This window comes from Passer domesticus, chromosome 2 (genome assembly GCF_036417665.1).
Source record: "Passer domesticus isolate bPasDom1 chromosome 2, bPasDom1.hap1, whole genome shotgun sequence".
NCBI lineage: Eukaryota > Metazoa > Chordata > Aves > Passeriformes > Passeridae > Passer > Passer domesticus.
In genome coordinates this window covers 51,741,807-51,763,727 of record NC_087475.1, presented here as the reverse complement: position 1 = coordinate 51,763,727, position 21,921 = coordinate 51,741,807, and the positions used below count along the sequence as shown (strand labels likewise).

Genomic DNA, 21,921 nt, shown 5'->3' with positions numbered 1-21,921 from the left:
CGGCGCTGGCGATTGGCCCGTTCGAGAGCGGGGAGCCCTGCCATTGGCCCGACGGCGCACACCGCGCTTCGTGATTGGTCAGAATCGGCAGAGGGGGCGGGGCTGGTTAAAGGGCCGCCCGGCGCGGCGGGGCGGGAGCGGCTTGGCGGCGGCGGCCGGATAACGGCGCCGGTGGCTGTGCCCGCGTCCTCGGCATTCCCGGCTCACCCGGCATTCCCGGCATCGCCCCCTCGGCGGCGGGGCTTGGGAGAGCGGCGAGCGGCTCGGCGCGGTGGCACCGTCCCGGGGAGCAGCGTGAGGAGGGGCTCAGCGGGGCCGCTTGCCCCGGGGCTGCGGGAGGTGCCCCGGAGGTGCCCCGGAGGTGCCCCGGAGGTGCCCCGCTGCCGAGCCCCGCGTGGCCGGCGCTGCCCGGCCCGTTGAGGGCAGGGCGGGCGGTTTTAGCGCCCGGGCGGAGCGGGACCCGCCCGGGGCGTTATTGCCGCCCGGCCGCTGGGGCTGCTTGGTCACCTCTGGTGCTTAGTTCGGGGTTTTTTTGTTTGTTTGTTTGGTGGATTTTGGGCTTGTTTGCTTGTTGCTTTGCCCTTGTTTGGGTGTTTGCTTGGCTTTTCTTAATCCCGCTTTTTATGTTCTGTCTTAACTCGTTTTCGTAGTTTCTGTTTGCCTGCGGTTGTTCGTACCAGCCTTATTGATCGGCTTTATGTCATTAGGTCCAACCCGTAGCTAACTTCGTTTTTGAAATGTTGCTGGTGCCTTAAAACGATTATTTCTCTCTGCCCAAAGCCTTCAGGGTGGCCCTAAAACGTCAAAAGCACGATTTCCTTAATTTTCTTGTTTTCCTTAATTTTGCTCTCCCTGTTTTTCAGGTATAGCTTAGTGTTATGGGTGATACAGAAGAAGCTAAAATGCAGATAACACCAGAAACTCCAGGACGAGTCACAATCCTGAATCCTTTTGAAAGTCCCAGTGATTATTATACTCTTCAGGAGCAGATTGTTTCCAGTCCTTTAGTTTTTAAGTCAACGAAATCCTCATCTGTAAGATCTAGTTACTTGTAACTGTACAGATATGGTGATAATCTTTTCAAATGCATTCAAAAGGGTATTTTATTTAGTGTACTTCAACATATGTACCAAGCTAACGAACTTTGGTGGCATTTGGAGTTTCTTCTCTTCACAGAACTATGCTGCTTTCAAATACTAATATTGCCACTTAGTCTTCCTCCCTGCCTAAATTTATTTTGTCTTTAGATATTAGCAATTGAGTGCTAAAACCAGTAGAAAGTAGATAAAGACCAGTTGTTGGATGTGGTGCTCTGGTCCTACTTACAGTACAGAAAACCAGTTTCTACTTAGATGCTGAGTAGGCTGGTTTTAATTGCACTTATGATGTGAGCTGTTTGTGTATTCAAGTCAACGATTTTGTGTATCTGTGTTTTTTTCGTTGCAAATTTCAGACTGGTTTGCAGTTGAAATTATTTTCTGATAAGCAGTAGAGGTGAATCTGCTAATGAAACCAAAAAGACTCACTTGGTAGATAATTTTCCAAAGATATTTGAACAGTTCTTTCTTAAATAAAGGGGTGAACCTTCGTGTTTCTGAATTAGATTTTGTTATGTCCTATGTATTGCATTTATGAGAGAGACATTGCAGAATGTACAGGCATTGCAGCTCTGGTCCTCTTAGAAATGGGAAGTGAAAGGAAGACTGCTCTATTATTTGGATAACTTGGGTTAGGATACTGAGTTTTTGTGGAACCACAGTTTGGATTGAAGAAGCAATTTAAGTTCTTGCCAAGTTATGTATCTTTAGTAGAGCTGTGTTTAGGAATTGAGAAGAAGCTGACATCTCAGTTTGTGAATACCAGCTGTAACCTTCCACTTAATATTATGTTGTTAATCATTGCAATATTACTACCAGCAGGATAAGAAGCCTGACTGACTTACCTTTTTTTAGAGTAGGCAATTTAAATAGAAACACTTCTGATTGTTTTAGACAGAAACTGTATGGAAGCTGTGATTGTATTGTTCCATTGAGATTTGCCCTGTGGTTTTATTTTTGTCTTTTTAGAATAGCAAGCGTTAAGATGCCTGTTTCTTTCTTTAGACCCCAGGAAAATTCAGATGGTCTATTGATCAGCTTGCTCTAATAAATCCTGTGGAAATAGACTCGGAAGACATTCGACGCCAAGGAATGTATTTGAGCCGTGCTAGGTAACTTACAATCTGTTTTTACGCAGCTAACTTATCTTTAATACTAGAACACTTGTTCTTTTGCTTTATTAACATTTCAGCATAGCATTAAGGGCTTTATATTAAAATCTTTTAACACAATTTTTTACATGATGTGGATATAATATTTAAATGAGGCTACCTCTGTGTTGCTACCTTTTAATGTTAAGAGCTGCTGATCCACTCTGATTGCAGTTTGGAAGACAGCCAGATAAAAAGAAACTAGTGGAAGCAAGAAAATGTCTTGCCAGTGATCATTACCAGGCTACCTCTTCTTCTCCTTGTAACAACTCAGTTTATTTTCTCAGAATGCTCCATAGTGAGGCTTTTTTGGTCCCTGGGGCTCCTGCAGAAGGGTAGATGTGCTAGGGAAACTAGCTGGGGAAGCCCCAGCAGTCTCTTTCAAAAGAATAGATTAATGTGAAGGAGGGGGTTCCAGTACTAGTTACTTGAAGTAGTTTGGGAACCTTATATCAACTTTTTTCCCTTCTCTGAAAATAACTTGCATGAGGAAAACGCGTGGGTAATGGTATTTGGAACTTACCTTGAGGGATAATTTAATATGCGAGTGGTAGAGAATGATGTGCCAGGTGACAGTAGCCAGGGGGAACCTCAATGGTGAATCCTGTAGACTCCCCTTTACGTTTCTCAGATACAAACTTGCAGAAGGAACTGCTCCTCAAGGCAAGAAGTAGTGCAGAATAGAATAATGAACCTGTCCTGTCTAGATCAGGTTGCTCAGTCGTATCCACCTTGATCTTGGATGTTTCCAGGGATGCGTCATCTACCACCTCTTCAAGCAATCTGTTCTAGTATTTCAACACCCTCATCATAAAAAATACTGTGAAATAACTTAGTGGCTTTAGTGTGTAACTGAACCTGCATCTCTCTTTTTGAATAATAATAATAATAATAATACTGTAGGACTAGTACTGCCCCCAGCTTTATCTGAATCACCAGGTCTTCATGTTTTCTGTCCTTCCTGTAGCAGCCAGTAGGTTTCAGACTAATGGTTTTTATACATTTTAAAGCTTTAAGACTAATGTTTTTAGGGAGTTAATTGCATTTTTTTCTGGAACCTTACTTAGACAAGCTAGTTTTATTAGAGATTACTTGGGTGACAGTTCCAGTGATGATGAGTGACGTGGCCTGTAGATTTGAACATGCAGTGTCCCAGTGGGTCCTTTCAGTCTGTCCCAATGTTTCATAATCACTGTGGTTCATTCTTTTTTTAAATCATCTGCTGTGACTAGAAGGAGGCTAGTTTGACTGTGTGTAGATTTGCTGTGTTCGTGCCTGCATGTTTCAGTGCATACACATATGTGAATCCACAGTGATTGTATGCTTGTTTTTTTGGTACAATAACTCTGCAAGTGCCTCCATAGATCTGTCACTTCAGCATCATGTAGGCAGATGTAATTGAAGGTGGCATGTCCAAACACTGCAGCTATATTAAAAGTCTCATAGGCATAAAAGAGAGAGCTGTGAGAGGTTATGTATTTGTCACATCTATATGTGCTTGTGTATCTAATAATACCTTTCTTATCTGACTGATTTCTAAAATTATTCAAGGGTAATATGAACTGTGAATGAAAGTATTAGGTGGTTCAGCTAAGAAAATGGTGAACATTTATAAGCTTCAAAATTTTTATAGTAAATTAAACTGTAGTAAGTGAAAGTCAGGCTTGAAGGTGACCATTAGAGGAAATATAAATTTATAAATCTCACACATCATGAAGTAACTACAATATTTCTTTTAAAACTAAGTTAAAAGCTGCATAAGGAAATATAGTCATTGTTAGAAACTGAAATGTGATACTGAAGAAGCTGTGGCAGACTTTGTATTTGACTAAAGAGAATTCTGTGCTGGGAAAGTGGGCTGTGTCAGGAATTTGAGTGTGCAAATTCCAGGAGTGTTTTCAGTTGCCCTTTAATTCCTTACAGCTCAGCTTTTTAGTCTGCTTGGTTTTATAGTGCAAGTCTAATCTCATGTGAATTTCCATAGTAAAATACATTTTTTGGAAATTATTTTGGAAGATCAGTTATGATTGAGTTTTTGTCCAGACATGCTGAGTAAAAAGAATTTTTGCCATTATGTACTTCTAAATGGTACAAATGTTTTTCAAGTCAACTGAATTGAGAAGTGATTTACATTTCTAAATTAATGTATGAGATCATTGCATGTAAGAGTAAAAACATTATAAGATATAGGGTTTAGTGCAGTTTAATTTATAAAGTTCCTCTTGAGCATCTATAAATTATTATATGGCTGGACTTTACATATTTTTCTGCTTATGTGATGGTTTTGATAATTGAGTTGTTTTTCATTTGTTACTTAGAATTGATAAGGAGACAGAAGACAGAAGGCAAAAAGCTATTGAGGAGGTAATAAAACTTCATGCTATCTGTCAAATACTGATTTGTCTACAGAAAAGATTCACATTTTTTACAGGATTTCAAAACCCAGAAGCCTATTATATTTCAGCAAGAAAGTAATTTTGCACCCTCATCCCTTGCAGTTGTAGCCGGGATCCACACACTCCTTTTCTTTCCCTCTTCTTTCAGACACATGTAGTTCAAAACAAGTGATTTCTTTCTTTTGTTTTTCTTGGCTAGGGGTAATGTTCCTGTAATATAACTCTTATTAACTTCAGGTTAGAAACAATGATTGAGAATTGGGGGTCTACAGTAACAGCTGGAGTGATAGTGCGTGTTTTGAAATATTGGAGAATTTGTGTGATTTTTTTTTTCCCCTTCTAAAGTCTGGTTTATTGGATGGAAGACTTTATTCTGTTAGCTTGTATTTTCCCATCCATTTTTCATTTTGTTCACTATTCATTTGGCTAGCAGAGAAGGAAAAATGAAGTGTTTAAAATGTTTAAAATTCTTTCACTACAGAAATCTTCAATGTTATTTTCAATAAAAAAAAATAAGTCTCTGATAGGCAGGTCTATCAGTTCTGTCTCTACAAACAAAAAATGTTTCATGATTCCATAAAGGAGTTGTGTAGTTGATCTGCAGCTAAGATGCTCTGTTGTTCTAAATTTGCATTAAAATGGGTATTTCCTCTTTGTGAGATATAACCTAATGGATTATGCAGCTGAACAGCTTGAAACCCTGTCTCTGATAAAAATTATACCTTTAATAGCTGCGTATTTCAAGCTGAGGTTTTTTCATTTACTTTGAGTCTTGCATTTATTTGGGAACAGGATTTGCCATGTATTTCTTGAAGCTTTGTAATAGTGTTTGTCTCCTCAGCATCAGGGTGTTTCCCAGTACAGCTGTGATGGTAGACAGTTTCTGGTTCACAGATGCCAGTACTCAAAAGTGTTTCACCACTAACCAGTTTAGCCAAATACACTGATGATAATAATGTTGCCAAAAAGCTTTGGTTTATCACTGTTACTGCAGTGTCTGTCACTTCTGTGAAATAGCTCAATTGTCAAAATAAAACTTAACAAACTGAAAATTTAAAACTAATTCTTTTTAAACAACTGTGCAAGAGGCATGGTAGTAACAGTCCAATTTTTAAAATGAGTAATTACTGTTTAAAGGAACTTGTGTATAGTTTTCACTCTGTACACTTGAGGGATCTGAGGTGCTATGGGTCATAAAGAACATAGGGGTCTTCAAATAAAATTGTTTTTTCTTTAATCTCTTTGGGCCTAAAATAATGAAATGTTCTACCTTTTTTTTTTATTGTTCAGGGTACTAGTCTAAATTTAAAGTTGAAAATTTTAAAAAGTGCTGAGATGGTTTGTTTTTATTCTACTCCAGTTTTTCACAAAAAAACTCATAGTTCCTTCTCCTTGGACTGAACATGAAGGCAAGCAAGTTTCTCAGTTTAATTCAACTAAATGTAAGTTGCTTTTGTGTGTCCACCCAAAATTAATACAGCTTTTAGAGAATTTATCAAGCATAACTTTTTTTTTCAAGCTCAATTTAAATTTTAAGAACCACTTTAAGGGCAGAGAACATAAGGCATAATCTGAAATCTGGTAAAGTGAATGGTGAAAGAAAATAGTTCAATGGGTTCTTCATCTGAATAAAAAATTTGAAGTGTATCTTCACCTTTCTCCAGTCCAGACTGAATGATTTTCTGGAAATGTGTTTTACTTGAACACAGCCTGTTTAGTTTGTTTTAAATCTGTGTCATGTAGAGACAGGAGGAGACAACGTTTTGGGCAATTTTGATGCTGCTTCACTAAACTTTTTTTGAATAGAAACATGCTGAAATTCTCTTGATAGCTATCATGGTAACCTTTTCTCAGTACTCCTTTCTAATCTCTTCCAAACATGGATGCAGTAATTTTGTTTGGTTGTATTAAGTATTCTAACTTAATGTTGCTACATTTCAAAACTATGTGCAGTGCATGTTTAAATTTAAGTTCTGTGTTTTCCAGCCATAGATATAAATAACATTTCTCCAATTGGAAGACGGCTGAGCTTGCAGCCTGGGAAAAGCAATGGTGAGTAAAAGGCAATGCCTAAAATTACAGGCTTTCTCTGAACAAAACCCATTTTCAATGGATATTAAATTTAAGAAGCAAATTATTTGTTTGTGTTATTGTAGAAATAGTTTTTCTTTAATTGTATGGTACTATTAATTTTAATATCCATTTCTCATAGAAATTTAATTCTGTTATACTCTGTTGCATTTTTTCAAGTAAAAAAATAAGTCCACTGTAGACTGTGGAATGCATTTTTTCCAACTCAGTCTCTGTACTTTTTCTGGATTAAAAAGTGAATATGAGCTTCAGATTTACAAGTAAATTACAGTTTTGAAAAATCTTTAATAGGTTGGCTTGTTTTGGGTTAGAGAATCATGATTATTTTCTATGCCAAGTAAATATCAGAAATCCTAATACATCTTTTAAACTGCATCATTTTAGATAAATAGTTACTGTTTTTCCCCAAGGTGTTTTTATTTTTCTGCTGCTTCCTTTTGAATCCTTTCTTTCTTCAGAGAACTGTCTTCTCAGTTAACATAAAAGCCTCTAGAGAGGCATTCTTAAAACTCTTGGGTTTCTATCTCTAAGCCTAGTGTGCTGCATGCAATGTTGTCAAATCAGAATCGTACTTTAATTAACGCTTTTCCTTATTGCAACTGTAATTGAAATACCTTAATTGCAGTGCAATTTGAAAGTGAATTTTTGTTTCTACAGCTTTGGTAAAAGGTCACTGTAAGCTAATTTTATTGGTTTTATTCGTTGCAGCTGCTTGTCAGACAGTACTGTCTTTGCCAGTGGATTTTAATTTAGAGAAAATACTAGGTATGTCATGTAATATCTAAATTTAATTATGAATGTCTAAATAGAAAACTTGGTTTTTATTGTTGGCTGGGTTTGTCTTGTGAAATACTGAAAACGAAATGTATGAATGAAAGTTCTAAGTATGTATTCTCAATAGACAGTTACTGCATGTCTGGAAATGGTTCTGCCTGCAGGTGATCACCTCTTTGCCCTCTACAGTTTCCTCATGAGGGAAGAGAAGGGACAGGCATTGGTCACTTTTCTCTGGTGACCAGTGATAAGACCTGAGGGAATGGCGTGAAGTTGTGTCAGGGGAGGCTTAGGTTGGATCTAAGAGGATGGTTGGGCACAGAACAGGCTCCCCAGGGAAGTGGTCACAGCACCAGCCTGACAGAGTTCAAGAAGCATTTGGCCAATGCTCTCAGGCACGTGGTGTGACTCTTGGGAGGTCCTGTGTAGGGCCAGGAGCTGGACTTCAGTGATCCTGTGTCCCAACTCAGGATGCTCTGTGATTCTAGATAGCCTGTGCATCTCCCAAACAGAGCAGTAATTTGTCTTACCAGAGCTGTTTGTACAGATGCCAGCCAGAAGTCTCAAAGCCCAGTCTTGCCTTGAGTAAAGCTGAGCTGTAACTCTGTCTTTAGTGTAACCTGAAACCATGGTGGGGACTAGAAGTTGTGTGGTGGCAAAAAAGCCATGACTGCTGGGTGAGGAGGCAGGAGTCCAAATTAACTGTCTGACTGTAAGTTCTGCATTGAGTAATTGCTACCACCTTCTCAGGCAAGGGGGCTGCAAGGGCCTGATCTTACAGCTCCTAGGTGGGAACTGGGTACAGCCCTCTCAGCATTTTGGCTGCATGTTCCTATCCCAGTGCTGAAATTCAGAACTATGACTGGGGGCCAGCAAAACATATTTATTGCCTTTGTTTTTTGTCTTAACAAATGCTTCCATCAATACATAGTTTGGGATTTCATGAAACATTTCTCCTACAGGGAATATCCAACTAGACTAGAGCAAGAGGAAAAAAAATCTAAAATAATCTGGTAATCTGAGCATATTTTAATGGGTCTTAGTTTGTGCTTTCCTGCTGTAAACAGGAACTACTTTCTTCAATTCTAATCTGGTTTGCCTCTGGATCTATCATGAAGACCATTAAAGTGTATGGAAGACCTGAAAAAGAGTCTAGGTTTGCCTGGATAGTAAAATAATCCCAGTTTGACAGCTCAGATAAAAGGAATAATAGTACATTTCTGGTGAAATATCAGTAAGTAGATAGAAACCAATTTTTTTTTTTCAATTCAGACTTTAGTATTAAGGGATGATAGGCAGAAGTAGAATGACCCTTAGTAGACAGAGGTGACTTTTGTAGGGATGACAAGCAATCCCTTGGGATAGGTGCCTAAACAGATTAATTAGTTGCTGTATTGCTAAATTAGATTAAATGTTTTAATTTAATTATATATGTCTCTGTAATTGATTGTATTTTTTTCCTACATTCGTATTGGAAACAATTTTTCCCCCACATTTCTAGGTGAATATTTTAGAACTGATGAATTTGCAGATCAGTCTCAGGAAAATCTAAGCTCTTCATCACTCAGAAGAAAGCTGTTTTTAGAAGAAAATGGGAATGTATCTGCATGTTTGTCCCCTTCTTTGCATAGTCCATGTGGTAGTCAGCCACTTGGAGTGCTTTGTTCCATAGAATTATCTCCAGTCCGGTGCAGAAGCCCTCTGGACACATCTAGTTCAGTAAGTAGCCTGTTTTGTAGGCTGGGTGAGAGTAGGAGTTAGACTAAAACTTTGGGCTTTTACTTGGGTTATTTTTTTTTCAAATTCTGAAAAAAATATGTGCACAAAAGTCTTAAAAGAGTGTATTACTGACTTTTTATTATTTCAAATTATTTTGTTATGCTGCTATTCTTTTGTATTGGGAATTATGTTTTAATTTTGTTATGAAAAGGGAGTAGGAATTAAAACATAAAAAAGACTTGCTGAAAGCATGTTAAAACCTTTTTTTTCCCCATAAAATGTGTCTACAAAAAAAGTCCTGTTTAAATCCATGAATTGCTGCCTATAATAACAGTTGATATGAACATGTGGTATAATTATATTTCCTTTAAATCTCATAAGCTCATTTATAGTGAAAGAAATGACTTGTGGATCTTTGAAGTGCAGTGCTAAATATGCCTTTTTCTTTCCTATTGGCCAGTTTTCAGATGAATAGACATTTATTAGAACACAGAATGAAATGTCCATTTTTTAAATTAAACAAGATGAACCATATCCCCATGTGGACATAGCTAAAGTGGTTTAGGTGATGTATTTTCATCTGTGTGGTCGTTTGAAGTGCATGGAAAAAACCTACCTACACTAGGATAGTGTAGCTTAAAAAAAAGGTAACCTAGTAAAGAATTCCTACAGTATAATTATAGTGCCAGAAGTGATGGGTGGGTGAGGGGCTGGGTGTATTGTGGGGTTTTTTTTTGTTGTTGTTTGGTTGTTGGTTTTTGGGGGTTTTTGTTGTTGTTGTTTGGTTAGGGTTTTCTTGGGTTTTTTTGGTTTATTTGCATGATAGTCTTAAGCAAGGTCATTCTCTTAAAGAGAAACACTTCTGTAGCTACTGCTGAATTAAGTAAATTGGAATATATAAAAATAGAAGTAGTGGCTGACTTTCATCTGCAGTGATATGAGTAAGAAATTTAGATTAAACACTTGACTAGATACACAGATAGCATTAATTCTCTGTTTACATTTCTCATTGTTCTTAAGTATAGTGGATGAAATAGTCCTAGCTGGTATTAGGTGACCATTTGTGTCCATTGCTCTTTTCCCCTGTGTGGAGGTATAAGGTCCAGGGGAAGAGCTGCAATTGGAGTATTTAAGCTAAACTAGAGATTGTCATTGCAAACGGTTGGCCTTTCACAGTGCTGCCATATTAAGCATTTTATTTAGAACAATTTTATATATACATATTAGCCACAGTTTACATTATTAAAATAATGCTCTGTGGGTTTGATTATTTTTTTTTCATTCTGAAGGGTCAGTTTTCATCAAGTCCTATTCAGGGAGGAACAAGAGCTTATAGTCTGGGAAGTATAACCAGTCCCCCATTTCCAGAGGGGTCTCCAGCACCTAATGGTTCTCCGGCTTTTTCACCAATTGCTTTTCACATAAGAAAAACACCACTCTCAGGTATGGTTTAATTGTATATGTATTAGTCTATCTTGAGTAATACATTTTTGTTGTAAAACCTTCTAAATTCTTATTGGAACGTTTTTCTGTTTGGAGATGAGTTTGTTTGGAGATGAGTTTCTGTGCTTGGCAGACCAGCGGTCTGCTGTATAACACATATTCTGTTCAGCAGTGAAATATGTGAAACAATGAAACGTATATGCTTGCATAGAGAAAATATTTCAGAAGGCATTGAGACCCAATAAGAATGAAGAAAGTTAAAAGGGTTAATTTAATCTAGTGTAGGAGGGGTTTTAAAGCCACATGCCTCAATTTAGTCAGGTTACAATTCTGATTTGGGCCAGCCTGAAGCATTTTAATATCAATAGGCAAAGAATGTTCAGCTTGAGCTTTCAAATCATGCCATCATGAAGATTATTTGAAGTGAAATGACTAAAGAAGAAATCACAAACACTTTATGTCCTCATTGCTTTAGAAAATGTCACTGTTTCATGCTGTGTCCATACCTAGTAAGACATAAGCCTTGTTTATACATGATTATACAGATTTGGCATGGTTATACATATTTATACATGACTTTTACACATTTTAATTAATGGTATTTTACACCATTTTATATGGAGGTTGCACAGGTGTTTTCTCACTTGTTTGATCTTATATTTCATTGCTACCAAAAATTTAAATGCCTATAGATTTTGTATTGACATTCATTTAGGAAAAAACGAATAGGGGACAAATGGACTACACTAACCAGCCTTCACCCATTTCCCTTTGAATACTGTATAGTAATGATATTTAAAAATACAAGGTCTCCAATACAGAAAATCATGTCAAAGAAAAGAAATTTGGAGGGATAAGACCTTGCCTTTACCATGGTAGCTGAAATATATGGATGGTGGTTTGGGGGTTGCTTGTTTGGTTGGGTTGGGAGGCAACAGTCAGTGAAATACTCTGTAGTTGGCCATAAATTATTCAGTGGACTGCAGGGCTTTGAGAATGATGAGTTTTTCTATCAGATATCAGGTGAAGCTAAACTTTGCCCTTTTTTTCAGACCAAAGAAAATTTACATTTCGTTCTCCAGATATTCCTTCTTCCTCAAATAGAATGACACCCCCAAGTACAAGAAGTCCTTACATAGATGGTTGTTCTCCAATTAAAAATTGCTCTCCTATGAGACTTGGAGCCTGTAGAGGAACTGCCCAATATCAGACTTCTGTCATTAGAATACCAATTGCAGTTGAGAATCGTGAGGATGAGGAAGACAAGGAAAACACTTCTCCAGCAGAAGCTCGGTTCCCAGAAATGGATAAAGGAATAAACCTACATCAGGAAGACAGTGATACTTTTGCACATGGTACACATCTTGTGGTGACAACTGTGTCTATTGCACCAGATCACTCAGAAGGTTGTCACCAAAGGTTGCCATCATTTCAGGATATAGAAGGCTTAAAGGAAAATAATACTGTAGACATGGCTGATGCAGCTGAAGTGTCAGAGGAAAACACTTGGATGAAAGAAACAATTGGCAGTAGCAGCGCACCAATGACCAGCTTTATGACAGGCATTACTTTCAGTATCGAAAGCTCTCGCATGTGCATGTCACCTCTTGCAGAAAGCAGTGCAATTCCTTGTGACAACAGTAGTATTCAGGTAAAAATATAATTTTTGGCTTCTCTGTAAAAAACTGAGCTCAACATATATATACTAATCTGGAAGTAATTGTTATTTTCTCTTATTGGATGTGGTATTGTGACTTTTATCCCTTCCCTTTATCCCCTCTTTCGGTGGAGTTAGCATAGCAATTATTTTTGTGTTGCTGTGTACATTAGTATATTTAAGTTAATCCAAACGAATGCTGACAGACCTGTTTACAGTTTACTTTTGTTACTAACTGGTTATAGTTAGTTTGTTGGATTAAGTTCTGTTAATCAAATGCAAATCATACCAGGTATCTGAGGGATTTAGTTGTGTTAAGTGATAGTACATTTTTCAAGCTCTGCTCTTTGATTTCAGGTGGACAGTGGTTACAATACACAGACTTGTGGAAATAGCATTATGGATACTGCAGGGGCTGAAAACAGTTGCAGAGAGAATGATTTGAACACTATTGTGTTTCAGAATAAATCTCAGCTGCTTAGAACAAAGGTAGGAGTTGTGATTAAAAATGATAAGCTTCTCATCTAAAGCATTCGTTCCCCATTTTATTTGGTTTCAGCGAGCCTGAGGGGAGAGACTGTCAGATGATAATAAAGATGTTAATGTAGTGTCGGTTCAGAGACTATATTGAATAAATGTATGACAAATATCTTAAACTGGCAAAAAAATTAATGTTTTATGATAAAAGCAAAGGCTGTTTTGAAGGAAACTGAGGTATATGCATGAAGAGTAGTAGTGAGGCTGTTCATGACACTTGTAGTCTGTAATTTTTGTTTCTTCTGTTGTTGCTGCTTCATTTATTGCCAAGTTTTAAACATGTGTCTGTGGAGACGGACATTTCTGGAGAAAAATTGTCTGCTGCTAATTTTTATAAACTTAGCATTGAGTTCTAGACTATACCTGGCATGCTGACTTGGTGGGGAACTTTCTGCATGGGTACAGTCTTTATACAAGCCCTTTGAGGATCTATCTGAAAAACACATTACAAATGATAATACGTATCTAGCAAAGCTCCCAACCCCTTAATCTTGTGACTGATAGGAAAGAGTTCTACTTCTTCCAGAGACTTGGAAGCAAGGCTAGTTTCTATGGAGAAGAGAGCAAAGATCATCTCCTCTCAGTAATTGTGGTCACATGATGCTAAACACTTAGTAGTTTATGGTCTGCTGTGTCTTGAAAGTCCTTCAAGGGGAGGGAGACAGTACTGACCATTAGTACCAGATTATAAAAAAAACTCAAACCCATTCAGCCTGACTTCACTTCTGGATGTGACATGCTAAAAGCCACTTCCCTGCCAAGGGGAAATGCTGACTGATGATGTCTTACAGACCACTGATACCGAATTTTAAACTGTTCATTTAAGACGAGGACAAATGCACCCTTACAAGAACAACAGATATTTTGTCATTTACTTCTAAAAATACTCATCTAAGTTCCTGCCCCAGTCACTCTGTTGGACATGGATTTTATGTGCGCATGTACTTGCCAGAATCACTTGTCCAGTATCAAACCCGTCCTAGAAGGAGTTGCCAATGTCATGCAGATGCCTTTTCCCACTGTTAGTCCTTGAACTGCTGGGTCCTGACTAAGCCAAATTTTGCATTTTAGATTAGGAGTAAAGTATGAAGGCATTAAGTGCTTCATTCAGTTCTTACAACTGAAAATCCCTGGGGAACGAAAAGAAAAAAACACAGACATTGCTGGCTGAAAGACTCAAGTCAGGGTCATTCAGACATTCACGTGAACCCTTGAAATGAGGTAGTTCTTGCAGACAGCATGTTTCAAAGGTCTGTGCAGAGAAGATGTGTTACTTCATTTCTTTGTCATTTCAGAAGCGTAGAGTTGGTACTTAAGGTACTTAGTATATTGAGATTTGCAGTTAGTGATCTTGGATGTTGTTTCTTTTGGAGAATTTCTGTTAAAACAGTTTTAAAACTAACTTTTTCTTATTCACCTAGGAGTGCTCTGTTTTAAGCCATAAGGACAATCAGTTGCTGAGAACAAAATCTCCAGAGAAGCAATCCTGTTTTCAAAAAGCCAAAACACATAGCACAGTATTTGGTCAAAATGCAACTTGCAACATTTCTGCTTGGAAACATAAAAATGAGAATCAAGTTCAGGGATTTCACAAAAGTGGTATGTAGTTTTCTGATGGAGAACTTAATCTGTGGTTTGTAATAAATTTTTATACATATGACCTCAATTACCTGGATTATATATACTATTTTGCTTTTCTAATGCAAATGTAATGAACTGTTTGGTATATATTAAGGGAGTTTTTAAATAATGTGGGATTTTTCAGGTCTTATTAAGAAATTTATTAGCATCATTAAGTGATCCTTTTTGAAAATTAAAGTGTCTACATTTGGTACAGAGAAACAACAGGGTTTTTTTTTCAGAATTGTATTCCCTCTGTGACTAGGGTGGATTCCATGAGCAGCCTAGGATAACTTGCATAGGAAACAGTATAACTGCAAAATCACTTACATTTTAAGATTTGTCCCTCCTAAAGGCATGAGGTACATTTTTCTTTGTGGGAAAGAAAAAGTGGAATGGGTAATTAGTCTGGTTTTGGTTTGCTTTTCTCCAACCAGAAATATTGTGTGGCTTCATAAATACTACCACTCGTACCAAAACTAAGTCACTGGACAGAAGTGAACTGCTGGGGTGTGATGAGAGCAAATGCCAAGTTTAGTTATCTTAGAAGTATAAAATGAACTTTATGTTAGAAGAAGCTGCTTAGTAGTTCTCTGAACAGCTTTTTCCTTGGCTTGACAGAAATCTGTAATGTTAGTTAGGTTTAAGTAAAATGTATTATTGGTTACCTTAAAATTAAAAGATAGTGTTGTTGCTTTGGTAATTGTATTAGTACTAAACTTGGAGTTGATCAGCTGACACTACCAGTGTCTCTGAAGAACAACTGTGTCCAAATTGATGCCCTGGTACTCTTTGGAAGGAACCTAAAAAGGTGCAGTAAGATTCATTTGACTCAGTACTACCACTAAGAAAATGGTGTAGCCTTTCTTCATTCCTAGTATAATTATGTTGCTTATAGAAATTACCAAAATACTTAGATAAATCTTTTAAAAAATAATTTAACTTTTGCGTGCCATTTATTACCAAAAAGCAAACCTTTGATCCTTTCAAGAAAACCATCAGTTAATTAAAATAATGGAGTATGGGGCATGGGGGGGGTGTCAGAAGCCAAGAACTCCCTTTGTATAATCAAATCAGATTTAGCTGAATTTGCTTGTATTTGTTTAAAAGAACCTTCTGGAATTTAATAAATGTAAATAGAGGGAAAAATCCATATGGTAATCTTGTGGCCCTAATGACCAAGAGGGAAAGAAGAGATAAGGGATTTATCTGGTATTTCAGAGCTCTGTTTATGTAGAGCTCTGGTGAACTTAATTGGATTAATGAAAAAGAGAAGTCCATTCACCAGTGTTCCAGGTGAAGAAGTCTTCCTCTCTTTTCATAGCAAGGATGTCCCAGGATACTGAATTTAAGTTCTGCTTTCTGTTCTGTGCCACAACCCACAGAAAAGTTTGTACCAAAGTGACAGATGGTGGCTGATGAGCAGCTATTGGCACACTAGGCCTGAAACCTATTGGTCAGATCTAAATTTGAATGCAAAATAGCATTTAAAAAAAAATCTTAAAAGGGAAGGTGTGAACAGAATCCTTTGGCATTAAAATCAGTGTAGTAGACCTGAGAGTTGTGTGGTGTTTGAATGAAACAGTTCCTGAAATACTTTCATTAATAATTTCCTAGTGAAGGCTTTCTGAAAAGCAAATTTGAGAAAAAGGGAAACATCTGTCTGCATCACTTGAGTGTAGTTCTCACATTGCAAAAATAAATACTAAAAAATTTACTTTAGAAATCTTATGAGCAAACATGATGTGCATTATTTTTACTTCTGCATCAGTTTTAATCACTGTTTCTGTAATGCATGTGGGATTGAGAGTAATGGAACCTAGTGTCATATATTAGCTGTTTCATTATCTTCAAACAGTGCTCTACTGGAAGCTGGAAATACACTGAATTGATAACTGTTAAGGAATGAATTTGGTTAAAAGTAGGAGATGAACTTCTGGAAAACAAATTTTATAGAACAGGGCCTTCAAAATATTTTAGCTTTAGCTTCTAAGTTTTGTCACTCAAAAGCAGGATACAACTTCTCTGAGATTTAAAAGTTACATATGACCTTGTGTCATTTCTGTTTCTCATTATAATTTTAACAACAATCAATTGAAAGTTCTGTACAAAGGATTTATTTTTGCAATTGTGATTACTAAAATAATAATGTAAATTTAATGAACATTAAGGAGGGTAGCCCAAATTATTAAGTGTTTATGAATTTTTCTGAGTTACATGTGTAATTTAAGATTTGGTTTTACTTTTTAACTAAGTTTTTTGATTATTTTCATAATATGTTAAATGATCAGAGGCTTTTGAAGTATTCACAAGTAAAAAAAGCAATCCCTAAAGTACTTAATTTTATCCTGTATTAGTATTTTCTTAAAGCTAATAGAAGAATAAGAGCAGAAATGGGTGAATCTGAGAAGTGATTAAGGATGCCCCCACCTGGATTGCCTGTATTTTTTTGTCCTGTTTTGTAGTCTTCAGTTAGATGGGAAATATTTATTTTATGGAAACATGCCTATTTTTTTACTATGTTTGTATGATTGATTTGTAGAAGAAACCTGCTGTGCAAATTACCTGTGATGGAAATCACTTGACCATTCTGTTTCTGTAGTAGTTCTTAATGCATTGGTTGGCACACATTGCACAAAACGGTCATTGTTTACATTAACTTAATATCAGTAGTTTTAATGAGAGTCATTTAACATGTCTAATTGTAAATTGAATGGTGAAACAGAATAAAGACATTTCTTTAATACCTCTGTTGTTCAATTACTTCTTTCAGTTCTGAGGTGCTAAAGAGAATGCACAGAAATGCTGACTTCTATCAAACTCTCAAACCTTCCTTAAGACTATTAACAAGAAACTCTACAATAATTTCTTCACTTTGCAGAAATATTTATTTTCACCCACAGGACAAAGGTGTAGATATACATGATTTTAAAATTTGTTCTGCATTCATAGTCATAAAAAAGTAGCTTAAAAAATTCTTTACAGATTATTAAAATGTGTATTTAAAAAGTAAACAAAACCTGCTTCTAGCATTTTTTTGCCCATAGGGAAAAATATGTAAATGCAAGTACTTGTGATTTCTTCTTAACTTTTACATCCAGCTATTTTTGTAGCTTCTTTTTCTTTTTCTCTGGTTCATCCTTGCTGATGGCCTCTGCAGAGAGACTTGCACACGTATCATTTCCCAATATCTACAGTAAGAAAAAAACAGAAGTCAGAACATTTTTGTTCAATTTTTGCTATCCTAGTAAAACTTGAGTTTACTTGTAGAGACCTTTTACAGACACTCTGTCAATATCACAAACTTCTGATTTAGACAATCACCTAAAAGAGTGTTTACCATCTCAGAACAATCATAGGTAGAACACTCACCTGAAATAAAAGCTGAAAAAGGCAAAGAGAAGCAACAGCACCCCTCCTGAGAAAGCCAGCAGGTTGGTAGCACCCCAACCATGAGCTTGCATTAGCCTTACTCTGTGTCTGTTTTCAAAGTGTCCCTCAGACTGGAGTCATGGCCTCAACAGAAGCTCTTGACAAGCTAAAGTTGGTGAGCACAAGCAGAGGGCAGCTCAGCATCTGAATGCACAACAGAACACACAGGCTCCTCTCTGCTACAGTTTTTATATTGTCTAGTCCCCATTTTTGAAATCAGAGATTCACCTCAGGGTGAGGGATGGACAGATCAGAACAGCCTTGCCGGGAAGGACTTGGAGGTGCTGGTGGATGAAAGACTGAACATGGCCAGCAGTGTGCACTCACAGCCCAGAGAATCAAACATGTCCTGGGTCACATCCAAAGCAGCGTGGCCAGCAGGGATAGGGAGGGGATTCTGACCCCACCTGCAGTGCTGCATCCAGCTCTGGGGTCCCAGCAGAGAAAGGATGTGGACCTGCTGGACCAAATCCACAGTAGGGCTACAAAAATTATTAGAGGGCTAAATGAAGCAGCTCTCCTGTGAGGAAAGGCTGATAGAGTTGGGGGTGATCAGCCTGGAGAAGAAATTCTAGGGAGACCTTTGAGCAGCCTTCCAGGACCTGAAAGGGGAGCCTACAAAGGGTGCCTACACAAGGTACTTTTCACAAGGGCATCATCCAGTGACAGGAAAGGGAGGGAATGGCTTTCCCCTGCTTCCACTTGAAAGAGGGTAGGTTTAGTTTAGGTTTTAAGAAAAAAAAAATTATTTTGAGTGTTGAGGCACTGGAACAGGTTTTGCAGAGAAGATGTGGATGCTCCATCCCTGGAAGTGGTCAAGACCAGGTTGGATGGGGTTTTGAGCAACCTGATGTCATGAAAGGTGTCCTTGCCTATGACAAGGGAATTGGAACTAGATGATCGTTAAAGGTCCTTGTGACCCAAAACATTCTATGATTCAAACTCATACAACAGCCTGAAGATCAGAATGTATTTACATGTGTTTGGAACATGATATATTTATGTGATTTCTCAAGGAAAAAATTAATCATGTTTGACTGTATAAGCAGAAAGAAGCTCTTGCTTATTTTGGATTCTTTTTTTTTTCCTCTGTGACAAGGATACTCAACTGATGCAACTGTCTGTTTATCAAGAAAGTTACATGTACCTTACTCTACAAGCACGATTTTGTAAAGTCATGCAAAATATTTATTCAGGCCTAAAGTATGAGAGCAAGTGAAGCTCCCTGTGTCCCAAATGCACAGAGAAACTAGAACTGAAAAGTCTTGAGACTAGAGACAGTTATTAGGACATTACAGTTCTTACAACATTATAAAGAGAGAATTTTTATATTGTGGGAGTTGTAAGAACTGCCATTTACACCCAGCAATTATACAGAGCTGAGCCACCCAATCACAGTTAGATTGTAGTTCACTGGAGTAAAGAGAACACCCTACTGAATTTTGGCAGATTTTCAGAGGGACATTTGATTACAGAGCTGTGAAATTCAATACATTACTTCAGCAATCATCATAATTCCCAACAGTGGAAACATCCTGATGGGCCCAGAACAGAAGTTTAATTTAGAGGATTGTATTATTTTCAACAGCCAGTGAAGGCAGACCTGTGTTTTATTGAGAGTGGATATGGAGCAATCATTACAAGCTGCTGCTAAATTATGTTTTTTCTTCTGGTAAATTTCAATTTTACCACATGATGATTTTTTAAAATTACTGAAGGATAATATGATTCTAAGAAATTTGTGCCTTACCTTGGGTTCTACCAAGACCATCCGCATTTTCTGATGTTGAATGTTGGAATCATCTAACATAATGTTCACTTTAACTTTATCAAATACATGTAATGTTGTGTCTTCCACAGTAAGTGATGGCACCTGAAAGTTCAATTTTTTTATAAATACTCACTAATTGCAACAGCCAATGTTTTTATACAAATAAATACCTTTGTATTAAAATAGCACTGTTACATGTAAATAAAATAAACCAAAACTTACTATAGTGAATATTCAGTATTGTAACATGTGATACATGCATTTTTATGCAGTAACTAATTACATAATCAGATGTCAGTACTACCATACAAACAGATTTCTGTTTCTACTTATTTAGACTTACAAAGACAAAAGTGGCATTACTACTAGAGATTAATTAACTTGCATTTAGAAAAGCCTCTCTTACCGTTCTATATCCAACTAGAATAGAGTTTAGTCATTCTGCTTGCTTACCAAATCAAAAAATAAAGGTGTTTAAGAACAAACCTTAAGAATGATAGTAGGAACATACCTCACTGTTGTACTCCAGTTTTGGTGTTGGTTTATCTTTTTCTTCAAAGAAGACTGTTCCTTCTAACCCATACTTGGGAATCAGAACCACAATCGCATTTTTTCTTACAAATAATATATATGCATCTTCATTTACTACTCCCTTGGTTTTGAAGAACAGCTGTAACAAAAGCAGAACACAGGAATAAGAAAAAAAGCACTAGATCATTCCTTATGAATTACAAATACACTATCTCAGAAAAATAAAACATTCAAATACACATCTATACTTAGTGATAATTACACAGCATATCCTGAAAGCAGCTTTTAAAAAATCTCATAAACCATTTATAACATTACTGTAGGATTAAGCATTCATATTTATAGAAGCACAAAACAAAAAGAATCCTCAAGATGCCATTCTGAGTTTTTCAGAACGAACAAAAAATAATGTTTTAAGCTTTTTGTCAGAAGCATCCCTCAGTCTTTATCATTTCTACACTCTTCCTTGGTTTTGCCCTAGCAGTGTCCATAGTTCAACATAACATCTCAGAACTACTTACCTGTGTATGGAATGCCACAGAGGCTCTTTGTGCATATTGTGCCATTTTATGTCGGTAATTGAGATTTTTACACATCTCTGCCAGTTTGTGTTTATTTGTGAGTTCTGGATAAGTACTGTCTGCTCCTATGGCCACTGCCAAAAGCCGATGCACTATGATATCAGCATACCTGCAAAGATGAGGTTAAAATCAGTGACACAGTAAGACATAGTTTTTCAAAATTAATAAAAAAGTTCCTAAAAATATGTTTGTTTTTGTGACTCTTACAGATTTGAGTTTTTGTAATAATGATGGTCCTCTGGCAACTCCCTGTATTAATTCAGCATCTATCTCTTTGCTGACCAAAGATGCACTGCAGAGCCAGAATACTGTTACAATGTTTGCTAAGATAAATTCTTTATTGTGCCAGAAAAAGAAACAAAGTTGCATTTTTTGACTAAAGAATGATCTTTCACCATGGCGTTTTACGCCAATCCTTCTTCCCTTTCCTATGAAATTAGACAAATTTAGCATAGAATAGTATTTCAATGCCATAGATCTGCAAAGCATGATCATAATTAAACTTGTGATGTAACTTATTAGAATTTCAGCGAGGAACATTTTAATACATCTGGTACTTCAGCGAAGAACTTTTTAATACATCTGGTAAGAACTAAAATTTACTGTTTGGACTACCAGAAGTTCTACAAAGTATCTATATAAATGCGCAGAAATTTTAATCGACATCCAAGAGATTTCACTGGAAATGTTTCTAAGGAGCATGATAACAATTATTTTCTTCAAAACTCAAGTGACTTCTTGGTCATACTAAAAAACTAAGATACTTTTCCAAGAAGTATGATTTCACTGCATGCAACAGCTGCCAATAGCAAGTTCACAATTACCAGTGTTTTCATATGGAAAATTCAGTCTCCTAAAAATGTAAACAGTTTCTATCTCAAAAATGACTGAGCAAACTCTGCCTCAGTCTCTGGCTGAGACTACTGCTAACTGACCCCCAAGTGCACTTCTACGCCAGACATGTGCATTAGAGATGTATTCCTATTGTATTTTTTAAATGTTACTAAACCCTAGGAGTTGTAGGCTGTAAACCTGGGAGCGTACATAAATATATGACTGCCACATAAACCACTGTTGTTTCAACTGAAATCTAATGCTGAACAGAAACTTTTTTTTAAATG

At 37.0% G+C, this 21,921-nt stretch overlaps 2 protein-coding genes across 4 annotated transcripts in view; one reads left to right on the top strand and one right to left on the bottom strand.

The window, feature by feature from the left end:
* Positions 1–137: 137 nt before the first annotated feature.
* Positions 138–17,397, top strand: BORA (BORA aurora kinase A activator). Of its 3 annotated transcripts, none has more exons than XM_064408599.1 (13): positions 138–294; positions 864–1,034; positions 2,103–2,209; positions 4,567–4,612; positions 6,005–6,086; positions 6,631–6,696; positions 7,444–7,500; positions 9,011–9,228; positions 10,518–10,671; positions 11,724–12,322; positions 12,686–12,817; positions 14,287–14,464; positions 17,259–17,397. In XM_064408599.1, the coding sequence occupies exons 2-13, from the start codon at positions 879–881 to the stop codon at positions 17,270–17,272; spliced, it is 1,809 nt and encodes a 602-aa protein (XP_064264669.1). In that variant the 5' UTR covers positions 138–294; positions 864–878; the 3' UTR covers positions 17,273–17,397. The 3 variants fall into 3 exon arrangements, with proteins under 3 accessions (XP_064264669.1, XP_064264668.1, XP_064264666.1); XM_064408598.1 differs by lacking the exon at positions 138–294 and adding an exon at positions 372–512; XM_064408596.1 differs by lacking the exon at positions 138–294 and having other exon boundaries at positions 526–1,034.
* DIS3 (DIS3 homolog, exosome endoribonuclease and 3'-5' exoribonuclease) overlaps positions 17,351–21,921 on the bottom strand; it is a 19,793-nt gene continuing 15,222 nt past the window's right edge. The window contains exons 18-21 of the mRNA XM_064408590.1: positions 20,741–20,909; positions 20,200–20,358; positions 19,668–19,790; positions 17,351–17,676 (exon numbers count right to left, since the gene is read on the bottom strand). Coding sequence (XP_064264660.1) covers positions 17,587–17,676; positions 19,668–19,790; positions 20,200–20,358; positions 20,741–20,909 — 541 coding nt within the window. The 3' untranslated portion in view covers positions 17,351–17,586. The remainder of the gene's footprint in view (positions 17,677–19,667; positions 19,791–20,199; positions 20,359–20,740; positions 20,910–21,921) is intronic.